This window comes from Amphiura filiformis, chromosome 20 (assembly GCF_039555335.1).
Source record: "Amphiura filiformis chromosome 20, Afil_fr2py, whole genome shotgun sequence".
Classification (NCBI taxonomy): Eukaryota; Metazoa; Echinodermata; class Ophiuroidea; order Amphilepidida; family Amphiuridae; genus Amphiura; species Amphiura filiformis.
The window spans coordinates 19,404,040-19,416,284 of record NC_092647.1 but is presented as its reverse complement, the minus strand read 5'-3'; the positions used below and the strand labels follow the sequence as shown (position 1 = coordinate 19,416,284).

The 12,245-nt window shown below is 37.5% G+C and overlaps 1 protein-coding gene across 2 annotated transcripts; it reads right to left on the bottom strand.

Moving 5' to 3' along the window:
* Positions 1–1,335: 1,335 nt before the first annotated feature.
* Positions 1,336–11,372, bottom strand: LOC140142808 (uncharacterized). Of its 2 annotated transcripts, XM_072164814.1 has the most exons (7): positions 11,123–11,372; positions 9,972–10,056; positions 7,939–9,003; positions 6,634–6,897; positions 6,080–6,181; positions 4,811–5,026; positions 1,336–4,322 (listed from the first exon to the last, which is right to left on the bottom strand). In XM_072164814.1, the coding sequence occupies exons 3-7, from the start codon at positions 8,999–9,001 to the stop codon at positions 3,991–3,993; spliced, it is 1,977 nt and encodes a 658-aa protein (XP_072020915.1). In that variant the 5' UTR covers positions 9,002–9,003; positions 9,972–10,056; positions 11,123–11,372; the 3' UTR covers positions 1,336–3,990. The 2 variants fall into 2 exon arrangements, with proteins under 2 accessions (XP_072020915.1, XP_072020914.1); XM_072164813.1 differs by lacking the exon at positions 9,972–10,056.
* Positions 11,373–12,245: the final 873 nt, after the last annotated feature.

Sequence of the window (12,245 nt, the reverse complement as noted above, 5' to 3'; positions counted from 1 at the left end):
TCCGAAATGTGCAGGTGGATAGCAAATTGTATTAGAGCTTAGACGCTGAGGTGGTATACGAAATTGCGGAACCCGACAGTCAGGCACAGCCGGACACGTAAACATGCAGGATATGGTATTTTACAACGTTTCTTTTAAATCATCGGTTTTTCAGACGAAAAATACATGCCATTTTGGGAAAATCGCAAAAACAAACTTAAAAAAAAAAAAAAAGGGATTACCGAGACGGTCGGGCGGACGAGGGCAAGCAAACAACTTTTTTTTTTGGCCTAAGATTCGACGGTGTTTGTCCCTCTCATTCTGTTAAGGGAACGAGACATCCTTGCAAACCAATTTTGAATTCTTTCGCAAGATGAACAAATTAATACCAATTTATGAAAATGTGATCAATTTTAGGTTTTGATCCCTGTGGAACCCCAAAATGTGGCATTTGCCCTTTTTGTTTATAACTGGCCAACCATACATCTCGAGAACCATACATCGCACAGGGGCTGATCGCAGCTGTCTGAGATCGTGGCAGATAGGTCAAACTCTCTCTTTTCTCATCGTTATGACCAGACTCATAATTTAGCGTGTAATTTATCGCAATTTCACCATTTTAATTTTCCCAGACGACTTGACCTTTTGGGGTCATTTAGTAGACTTTCTTAGAAGTCGTTTTTGATATCCTAACAACAGTTTGCCATTTGAAAGTGAACTTTGACGTACGTGGTGCGAAAAATTCTTGCCACTGAACCGGCTGGCTATGATCGGTTTGTTTGGAGGTTCGCGTGTTTTTCTGATCGCGTGGTTCGGCGATATCTAAAAGCGGAGGGGTAATGACACAAGGCACCAGCTTAACTACCTTGATAGATGCACGGCAGCGGCTATACCTTTATTCTCATTGTTTTAAAATAAATCTTATATTTTACCTGGGATTATCTAGGACTTAGAATCGATCAGTCCCGTTGTTGCTATGCGCAAACCTTGTTAACTCTTATTTAGTAGACTCGTATCTTGATGTTGTTTAAAGGGCATATCTATTGCATAAACAAGTTTAACTCCATTCGAAGAGAACAATTATAATACATAATAATAAATAATAAATAATACATTACAAGTTGACACTCGTTGCAATTTTTTATTCGTATTTCTCCTGAAAAAATGCTGGCTCGTAAGGCCCGTTCATCGTTCGAAGCGAAATTGATTTCCAATGCAGCAGACTAATGACGGACATTTATGACACTTCACGAGCAGTACATACACATAAGCTCTCGGAGAGCTCTTTTTTGATGTTCGTTGATGTATGTAATGTGCGACCTTGTACACGAGAAATTGGGAAGACACAACAAAAGGTTAGTTCCCGGGCCATGGAAATGGGTTATTTGCATAATAAATACAATATTGATATGTTATACTTAAATTCTGGTCGTGCGGTGAAATTGATCTAATTTTTGTTTATTTTTTATTTTTGTTTAGTCCAAGTATTTCTCATCAAGTTGATATACATTATGATTTGTAATATCACAATTTACTATTAAATATATAATAAAGAAGCGGCCTGATTTTATCCATATGTGTAAATCATTAAATTTGTAATACTTGATTCAGAGTTTTTTCTCATAACAAAAACAGTATACGTTCTGTGCATTGAGAGTATTGACAGTCTATTCTCACAAAGCTGGCCATGTATACGTCCCTGTAGTTTCTAGGTCAAATCTGTCTCGTTCGAAGGAACTCACCGCTTAGGCCCTACAGTTGGTATTTGCGGTATATTTATTTTAAACGACTTATTTACTCTAAAAAGGAGTCATTTTCATTGTCCTCATAATATTAGGTTGCATATGATGTTGTCCGAGCAATATATATGCCCTTTAAGTGAATTATTGTAGATTAAAGAAATGTACTTTCGTCTCTTGATGTTGTGCAAGTGAAAACAGTAAGCCAAAAGCCAAATAATTAGGGTACCAGTTGTGCTAACCCCTGTATATCCTAAATAAAGACAAGTATGTCAAATGCAGCCAATACCTGTACTCTTTAGCTCTGATTTAAGACCTTATTTGTTGAAATTGGTTGAGAATGAAAGGAACGGTGATCTGATGAAGAAACGAACGGTTTGTGTACACATCAGTAGGGCATGCAATGGAGCAAACTGCAACTTTTAAATTAGCATCTTCCTTGGGTATTTGGATCGTCGTGTTTTATTTCTTCGAACAATCAATGAGGTTTTAAATTCGAGCTAAAAGATGCAGCTATTGGCTGCTGGTTCTAATTATTACATGCCTGTCTTTGTTTAGGATATACAGGGGGTGAACATAACTGGTACCTTAATTGTTTAGTGTATTGTAGATCAATTAAGAAATGTATTTTTGTCTCTTTAAATTTGTTTACTGGTGTGATAATAAGTGAATATTGAATATTAAATTAAGAAAATAATGTACATTTGTCAAGTGTTTGAGACTCATAAAATATTATACTCACGATATGTATTAATTTAATATCATCCGATTCTCCTGGTTATATATAAGTGAATATAATAGATATTGTATAAATTAAGAAATGTAAACTACGCAAAAAAAATTCTTTATGGTTAGGAAATTTACCCGCTATTAAAAATTCTAGCGACCAATTTTGTACGTTTGCTAAATAATCGCATGCGGGAGATTGTCCAGCGCATTTTGACACCTCAATCAGTACCCTACATCCCTCCTGAGAAAAGATACGAATGTTTAAGTAACACAAGGTCGAAAACTAAAAATTGCAAAGAAGCCTATTCAATGGTTTTAGAGCTGATTGACTGATCCAAGACGGTTTCATTATTCCCGCCTTTTCAATTCTAATTTAAAGCATTTTAATTGATGCATGTTGGATAATCCTTTGCTTATTGTGCAGATGAATGATCAAAGACAAAGGTGAGTGGGTACTAAGACATTTATGTTTTGAGAGATGGATTTGGAAAAGGGATTCAAAACAGGTCATGATTACAGCTGCATTCCTGGAAGCAGAAGGAATTGAGACGCTTGAGTGGTCCTCAAGAAGCCCTGGAGAACCTTTGGGATCAACACAAGAGACGAGTCAACAAGAAGATAAAAGGCAGATACAACTCTGGTGGAATGCGTCGCATCGTTATCAACGAGTGGGACGGGGTTGAGCAAGGTAAAATTCGACGCCTCATTAGGAGCATGAGACACCGCGTGGCTGTAAGGGAAGTCAACGGTGGACACACAGTGTATTGAAAGATTTTAAAAAAAGAAGTTGGAAGTGGCAGTATGATGCCTGAAATGTGCGCAGCAATTAAACAAACAATGTATTTTTTGTGTTCTTTTAAGCTGAAAACTTGAATAGGCCTTTTTGCAATTTTCATTTTTCTACCTCGTGTTACTTAAACATTCATATCTTTTCTCATGATTGTCGTAGAGTAGTGATTGAGGTGTCAAAATGCGCAGGACAATCACCCGCATGCGATTATTTAGCAAACGTACAAAACTAGATTTGAATAGTGGGTAAATTTCCTAACCATAAAGAAACTTTTTTTCTGTTGATGTTGTATATTGGTGGTGTCATAATACGTGAATGTTATCATTAAAGTAAGAAAATGTACTTTTGTCTCTTAATTATGTATATTGGTGTTAAAATAAGTGAATATTGAAGATTAAATTATGAAATGTACTTTTGTTTCTTGATGTTGTTTAACCCCCTGGACACTACTGGTCATCTAACAGCATTTCTGATTGGTTGATAACTTGAAATGCTCAATTCAATCGCCAAGGACTAGGCTTTAAACAATTTATGGTCAAACTTGCATTTGCAGATGATCTTATTAATACCCTCCTTGATTGGTTCAAAACTGGACACAATATTCATTTTGGCAATCGGCGGGTCGTTCTCATGGGATTAAGTGGTCGGTCACCCCAGTCTTTAAGCTCTTTCTTGACACCTGCTTCTACTCTAGTATCTGCTATGTTATTATTTATTTTAGTGTTTAATCCTACTTAGGAGGACAAAATCTGCTCAATCAGGTGTTCTTAAAAGTCGTCCTAGAGCAGTCGTAAATTTCAGGAGATCTCTAAAGCTCAATGTCAAATCTGCCTTCATCTCACTTCGAAAGACGTCTGGAGATTGTCTATACTGTTCATACATTTCCTTCAAATGGTTACCATCACAGAAATCCAGCGACGAGCACAGGTCTGTTAAGCCGATGTCATGCAACCAAGACTGGACTTGCTCAGTTGACCACTCAATTGCCGTGGTAACGCTCTCTTTAGAGCTGTTTTGGTTCATCCCGGCTCCGGTGGACGATGGTGACGCCGTCACGATTGGTGCGGCTTCGGGCGTTATAGGACCTATAAGTGTATTGAAGATAAAACATATAATTATGACTTTAGAACAACTGGCGCTACCCTAATACATTTGGCCGGGTGGTTAATAGAGTACCAAAAAGGGTCCTTAAGCCTCCAGCATACTTTCCTGCCGCTTGCCGCTGCGGCAAGCGGCAAGCGGCAGGGCGTTTCAACCAATGACAAGCCTTGATTGTGTCCGTTTGTCTGCAATACGCGTGCGCCACGCCGCTCAGCGGCAAGCGGCAGGGTAGTATGAAACCAGCATTAGTTTGTAATCTATAGAGAGTCCCCGATGGATACTTAAACGGAACCAGCAAAAATGATTTTTAGGCGCGGCTCTGAGCATCCTTTTGTTGTTCTTTACCCTTTTAGAGCTCCCAAGGGCTCTTAAAATTTCAACCTCTTTTGAGAGTTCCTCTTATAGGACAACTTAGAAAGGGTCAAAGAACCCTTTTGACATATCTTATGCCGATAATTTAGGGTAATCTCACCATCTATTTCATCAGTCGGAGGATCCGCATTCTTTCGTCCATTGTCACCAATCTCTTTAATAAGCCCTACCATATTTGAAACCATGTCTTCCTCAGTACAGAATCTGTAATATAGCTTCGTTCCTAGAAGTATTCCCAGCCAGCCGTCTGGTTCGTAGTCTTTTTCCAGCAATAAAGGAATGACTGGTTTCTTCTTCTTCGTGGCATATGAAGCTTCTAATGAAAATTAATATAATAAACATCTCAAAAAAGTAACTAACCACCCTTAAATAATGGCCATTATTAAAAAACGGGCTATTGTATTAAAAATCTGTAAAATAATTTCTGCGCATTTTGACACCTCATTTGATACGATAGCCCAGAAAACAATAAAACACCGGTCAATTTAATGTAGTGAGATCCAGATTTGAAAGTTGCACTTACACCAATACAAAAACACAAATTTTGGGTTACATTGATTTAAATGTACGCTGCGGCATCAATATTTAGACAATTGCTACAAATGAGGTGTCAAAATGCGCAGACATAAATTCTGCTTCCAATGCATTTTACAGATTTGTAATACAATTGCCCGTTTTTGAATAATTGCCATTATTTAAGGGGGTTAGTTACTTTTTTTGAGATGTTTACAATAAGTTACTGGAAGGGCTGAATTCTGCATTCCCCTATTGGCAGACAAAAGTATGGCTGCCGGCGACATCATCATAAAATAATACACAAGTTTCAGTATATGGTCAGTGACGATATGTATGTAGCAATTCCCGGTGGCAATCTCTTTAAAAAACACCATTTTAAACAGAATTTGTTCTTTATTTAAGGCCCTATGTCACAGGGGAAGTTGCCCAAAGTGGTCCAGAATTGTCAAAATAGTATAAAGTTATTCAAAGTTTCATAAACTTGCTTAAAACTTCCTCGAAATTGCGGTAAGTTGCACAAAGTTGCTTTTTAAGTTCCTCAAATCGCGTAAAGTTATTCAAAATTTCACAAAATTGCTTAACATTTTCTCAAAGTTGCTGAAAAGATGCTCAAAAGTTTTCAAAATTACTCAAAATTGCTTCAACTCCCGCGCAAGCTGCGTAAGGTGAGCGCGGATTCCATCAAATTGTCCAAAATTTTCCAGTGCAGCACAAATAAGTCATGCAACCTCACGCACTTTTGGGGAACTTTACTTAACATTAAAAATGTTGCAAAATTTCGGACATTTTTGGAGAATTTTGACACCTTTGGGCAACTTCTTCTGTGACATGTGGCTTTATTTAGGCGACCTACCTGATCTGCAACTAGAACTGTCTTTGTACTTCTCCGTCATACAAATCAAAATTACATCGGCTCTTTCAACTGCATCTGCCATTGCGTCAAGTATGTCACCTCCTAAAAAAACCCCGGAAAATCAGAAATTAGGGCTAAGAGTAACGGGGTTAATGCTCTGCGTGCTAGCCATGCGCTTCAACGTTTTGAAATATTTTCTCAAAATATCAAGAGCTATCTTAAGAACTACTGAACCAATACTAGGCTTGTTTGTACTCATTTTAATGGATTTTTCATGCCGATTCCAAATATGGTCATGAAAATTTACATTTCTGAAATTTTTGAATTTTAAAATTTATTTTGAAACATGTCGTCTGCATTCGACACCCGCGTGAAGAGAGTTAATTATTATATGAAGTAGGTAACGGTAAAAAAAATCTGGTGTGCATCATTTTGGGTAGTATGTTCTGTCTGTGGCATCACTCCCCTGCTTGAAAAAAAGTGGAGACTTTTGAATGCCACATCACCTTTCTTAAACTACTTTTAACTAAATAGTCCTATTATAATCAACTTACTCATATTGTCAATATCCATCCAAACATTGTACCCTTCTTGAATGAGTCTATCTCTTATGCAAATTGCGCGTTTCTGTATATCCCATTGGTAGCTAATCATCACATGACCACCTGATTGGGTCTGCACATGTGCGTCAATGCTTTCTTCACCAGATGGCGGCGATTCTTGGTGCAAGTTGCGTTGGTTGTCCTGTATTTCCCACAGAGCGTATGTGCTCGCTTCTCTCAATGATTGGTTTTTGGAGACAGTTAAAGACTGTAAGGCTATAGACAGTAAGTATAACCAAAGAAATAAAATAAAGCCAATAATTTGCAGATCCGTTTCCCTCACAGTCTATGCTACGTAATGCGACATTATATAGTTATTGGATAGTTTGCAATCACTATGGACCACAATGACCTCATCCCAATGGCATAGTTCAATAACCTCAATTAAACAAGCATAATGCAAAATTTGACCTCAAATTGTAGAGTAAGAGATTTTGTACCCAAATTTACAAAGGTCATTCAATGAATGTACAAATATATTGGGGTTAAAGAACTGTGCCCTGATAGATGAACATGTTGTGGCTCTTAGTGAATGCATTTACAAGTCTTTGCAAAACCAAAGTTCTTGTGTTTTTGTCTATTGCAGGTTACGATACGTTTTGTATTCGTCACCCGCCTACTAATAGCCTACATAATATCTTACATTAAAGTAGCACGGGTCTTGCCAAAGGTCCAATCCTGTGAAGCCGGTTTTAAACACTCACTTCTCCAGTGAAGAGAATGCCTTGCACTACATGGAGTGTTTTGTCATCATCTCTCTATATCACACATCACGTACAACTCCATCATGCAAGACACTTCCAGAAAGATAAAAGCTATACTGAGTTTTGAGATACGTCTTGGTGCTGTAGTTTTATATGGTTTGCTGGACATAATAATCATGTGTTTTAAGTCTCAACTGCGCATAATTATGTGTTTTATGTGTCAGTTGTACGTATATGTTTTAGATTGTATTTTCAGGCAATTATCACTCTGGGCAACAATAGCCTCATCCCAATAGCATAGTTCAATAACCTCAATAAAATAACAATAGTGCAAAATTTGACCTCAATTAAGTTACAGAGTATGAGTTTTTGTACCCAAATTTTCAAAGGTCATTCAATGAATGTGCAAATGTATTGGGGTTAATGAAATGCGCTCTGACAGATGAGCATATTGTGAATCCTAGTGTATATGTTCTCTATTATGAGCTATTATGGAAGACATAACATTGTCTTTCATTTTGTTGTTAAGAAACAAAAGAAAATATGATCTTACTGTCAACCGAAGCTTGGACTTCGGCGCTTCTTTTGACGCTGTCCAAGAAAGCCAAACTCCACAAAGTTTTGGTCGCAATCGCTTTCTCCTCCTCAGAAAAGTCAGCTTGTAGCATTCTAATGATTGACGATAGTCCGCCTTGTCTTTCAATCTCAGCCTTATTAGCGTCGTTAATTGCCAGATGGTTTAAGCCATCCAGTAATTCTAGTGCCGAAAAGGCGGTAGTGCGGGTGACACCAAGATCTCGTGTCATAGCATAATGACCTTCGCACTGTACCGCTTCATTCAATAACTTCGTCAACAGTCTGACACAATCCTCTGATTTAGCCAACGACTCGCTCTCATGTTCATCGACCACATAAGACATGATAAGCACCAGAAATACATTGGCGTGTTCTGAAGACTGCGTTTGATCAGTGATCTTCAAATCAGACAATACCTTGACAGCGTCGGCTTTCCTGTAGAAAATACGATTATCCGGATACACGCGAATACAGTTATGGAGAATAGCAACTGATCTTTGATAAACCATTCTTGCCACAATTTGATCAGCGTCTTCAAAGACATTCATCGAATCGATGAGATAAGTCACAAGTTTCAGTAACGCATCTACTCCTCCAGATTCTCCGAAATCTCTAGCCAGAATTAGACATTGGTCCGTGTAATTGCGGAAACTATCCAATAGTATATTGATACAGTTTAGCGCATAGGGTCGTTTGTCTGTCGCGTAATATAAACTACAATGTAACGACTTAGTCATTGTTACAACCAACTCCGCATATTTCTTTTCTCCGAGATAATCTGCAACTAAAAGCAATTTTGCCTGAAATTCTGTGAACTTGTCTCGCGGTATGCTCTCTTGTTCACCAATCAGCAATTGCGGTATTGACCCTATTTCTAATAATGCTTCGACGACGTTATCTTGTAGGTAATCAATGCTGTCTTTGTTAAGAATTTCGAGTATATCATCTATCTTTCGTTTCGCCTCTTCGAATGACAATTGCTTTGAAGATCTTTTGGTTGGATTTGTGAATCTTCCTAAGAAGTTGGTAATCTTATCCATTCCTGTGGAAATAAATAGTGTTTCAAGATCACTCAATAGCTTAGATTCGGATACACTTTTAACCATTGTCTGACGCAGGATGGGTAGGTATAGTTTGAACCTCCTCGCGGCATGCTAAATTGCACACATTATTACCACCAAACTACTTGGTGTAATTGTAGGACAATCACTATGGACCACAATGGCCTCACCCCAATGGCATAGTTCAATAACCTCAATTAAACAATTATAGTGCACAATTTGACCTCAATTTGCAGAGTATGAGTTTTTGTACTCAAATTTTCAAAGGTCATTCAATGAATTGTATCGGGGTTAAAGAACTGTGCCCTGATAGATGATCATTTTGTGGATCCTGGTGTATCATTATTAAGCATAACTGATCGGCCCATATACCCCGGTAAAAGTACCAAAACGGCCCAACGGATGCACCGTCGAATTGAAAAGATTGTCCAGCTTTCGCCAGGTGTAACTCTGCCTTCATCAGAAGCCAGACATCCCTTCAATCTGACGGCGCATCCATTGCTTGTTATGGATTCTCCTCGTGGCCGTCACTCTACTTATTTACCCGGTAAGATTGATCATCGATCAGAACCGCTTACATATCTAGGGAAAGGGGTCGGTATTTTGTGATTTTTATAATGTAAAATATCATGAACTCCAAACTGGAAACATATATAACATGTAGATTAAGATAGACATTTTCTTTCTTTTCATATTAGCAAAAATATAAGAAAATCAATACATGTGGTGAAGTTTCGACAACGACGAACGTTTATGAGAGCAAAGATAACACATAAATAAGTGAGACTAGCATTTGGATATACTAGTACATGTATACAACTAGAGCTAACATAGTAACAAGATTTATTCGCATGTATTTATGACATCACCAATTTTTATGTAACTTAAACCGTTTTTATGTAACACAATGGAAGAACCCGGTGGAAGAACAAAACAAATAAAAACTTACCTGAATATGTATTAAACCTCTTGGTCTTGGTAAATACTCTATTGTATTGTATGTTAATGACTGAAGACCTGGAACACAACACAAACTGTATAGATGTAGAATGAATCAAATTACAACAATTAAATACAGCTATGATGTACAGCAGTTCAACAGATCACAGTGTCATATTCTGAACCAAACGCACTGAGTGACTCCAGAAACATACATATTTTACGAACGCAGATATTCCGGGGTTACTTTAGGGATCAAATTAAAACTCGACCGCCGGTTCCGGGCACGGTTTCTGGCTGTTCTAAAAGTCTACGGGAATATACAAAATGAGGTCAATCGCCACACCGTGGTTGATATCATCCAGTTGCCCGCGCAAGTAATACAATTTTCAAGTGTAGTGATTTCAACTTGGTTTCTATACAAATGCCATCATCATCACGATACGAAATGTAGTGCAATAGAAAACAGTATGTTCCTTCCCGGGAGTTCTCAGTCAATGTAGCTATCATTCTGGAAACGCATGCTTTCTTAATGAATATTCATATAGCAATGACCTCCGACAACCGGAACCGCCCGGAACCGGCGGTCCACCGCAGGTCGAGTTTTTGATTTGAACCCTCAAGTCCCCACTTGCACTAAGAAATACTAAATTCCCATGACAATGAAGACGACTCAGCACCACGAGAGCCAGAAAAGAAAGGATGCAAAATCAGAGTTGTCATTTTCTGATCCTTTAAATATTTTGAGTAGTGCATAATTGCCATGATTACACTAACATTTATTCAGCAATTTGTTTTCTTAAAGGGCATTTCGTGATCTACAGTATCACCCCCCCCACCCCACTTTTCTAAAAACAAGTTGAGATTTTTATACCACGGGTAACCTCTGGCTACATAATGTTTATGTACAAAAAATTATTGCAGATTAATTCGTTTAGTAAAAATATCGAGAAATTTGAATTGTGTTCTGGTACACCAGAACGAAATTACAACATATTGGCTATGGGGCAGTGCAGTACATAATCATGCATAACTCGCAAACGCAGAGTAATTTTGGGAATAAGCTTTTGTCGTGGATATCTGCTGGAAGATGCCATAAGAAAAGGATCCTATGATCACGAAATACTCATTTAAGTAATATTAGTTCGAAAAATAACTTACCGTTTCAATTAAGAAATAGTTGGGCGATTCAGTTAAGAAATAATTTGGCGATTCAATTAAGAAACAGCTTAACAATTCATGTACGTGATAACTTTCACGCAAGTATCATAATAGGCATATACCAAAGACCCGGACCAAACAGCATCCGGATTGATGTTCGATGAAAGTCTAGAACTTCCGATGCCTTGAACTTTGGCATGATGATCATTTTAATAATTTCCCGAAGGCCTTTGCGAATATTACCGAGAACACGTCATCGTTGACAAAGTGCGCAGTGACAATGTGCAAATCGACAAAGTAGGGCCTACTCATTTACGGGTTCTGGGAAAGCACTACTGTACTGTGACAGGATTTCAAGTCACTGTTACATGGTGGATATTTATGGGACAACACTTTTGAACCAAAAAGGATGCAAGCTGTATCAAAATGATTGGTGCCCATGAATGATTCCAGTAACTATATGACTGACACATCAAACTATACAACATGAGATTCACCTAGTTTGTAGATTAATGTCATAAAAGGTCATGAAATTAAAACTTGAAATTCTAGTAATTTCTTGAGGATTCATGCAATGTTGCATTTGAAAAAGTAGGGTTTTCAATAAACATCAAAACCGATGGATACCAATAATTTTAGATCATGAAGTTCACTGCAATGTGTGTCCACAAGGTGTTTGCGCTTTATAAGATATGTTTATTGCAAAACTTATTTTTCAGTTACTTTATGAAGGCATGGATAACAACCATTTTATTTTTTTTATAAATTTTACTTTCGTACTGATTTAAGCAGTTGAATAAAATATTATTTTCCCATAAAATTGACATAATGCGATCAAGCAAAATGAGTCTAATGTCGATCAAAATCAAAATTCATTTTTCAATTTCATTATATAAGCCATTCACAGAGCTTTTCTTTGCTGAAAACCCCACCACAATTAGACTTACGGTTCCAGAGATATGGCCATGAAGGTGAATGAAAAGGAAGATTAATACTGTTATTGGCTATATCTCAAAATCCATATTCCCGACATCCGACTCATTTTGCTTGATCTCAATGACTTTTATTAGATAGAGGAAGAGTTATTCACAAATATATTACACTCTTAGAAAAGAGGGTACTA

Coding starts and splice junctions, on each gene's coding strand:
- LOC140142808 (XM_072164814.1), bottom strand. CDS start 9,001: ATGGATAAGATTACCAACTTCTTAGGAAGATTCACAAATCCAACCAAA. Junction 6,898..7,938: donor AGTCCAAGCTTCGGTTGACA/GTAAGATCATAT, acceptor TACTGTCTATAG/CCTTACAGTCTTTAACTGTC. Junction 6,182..6,633: donor GATGGATATTGACAATATGA/GTAAGTTGATTA, acceptor GGGTTTTTTTAG/GAGGTGACATACTTGACGCA.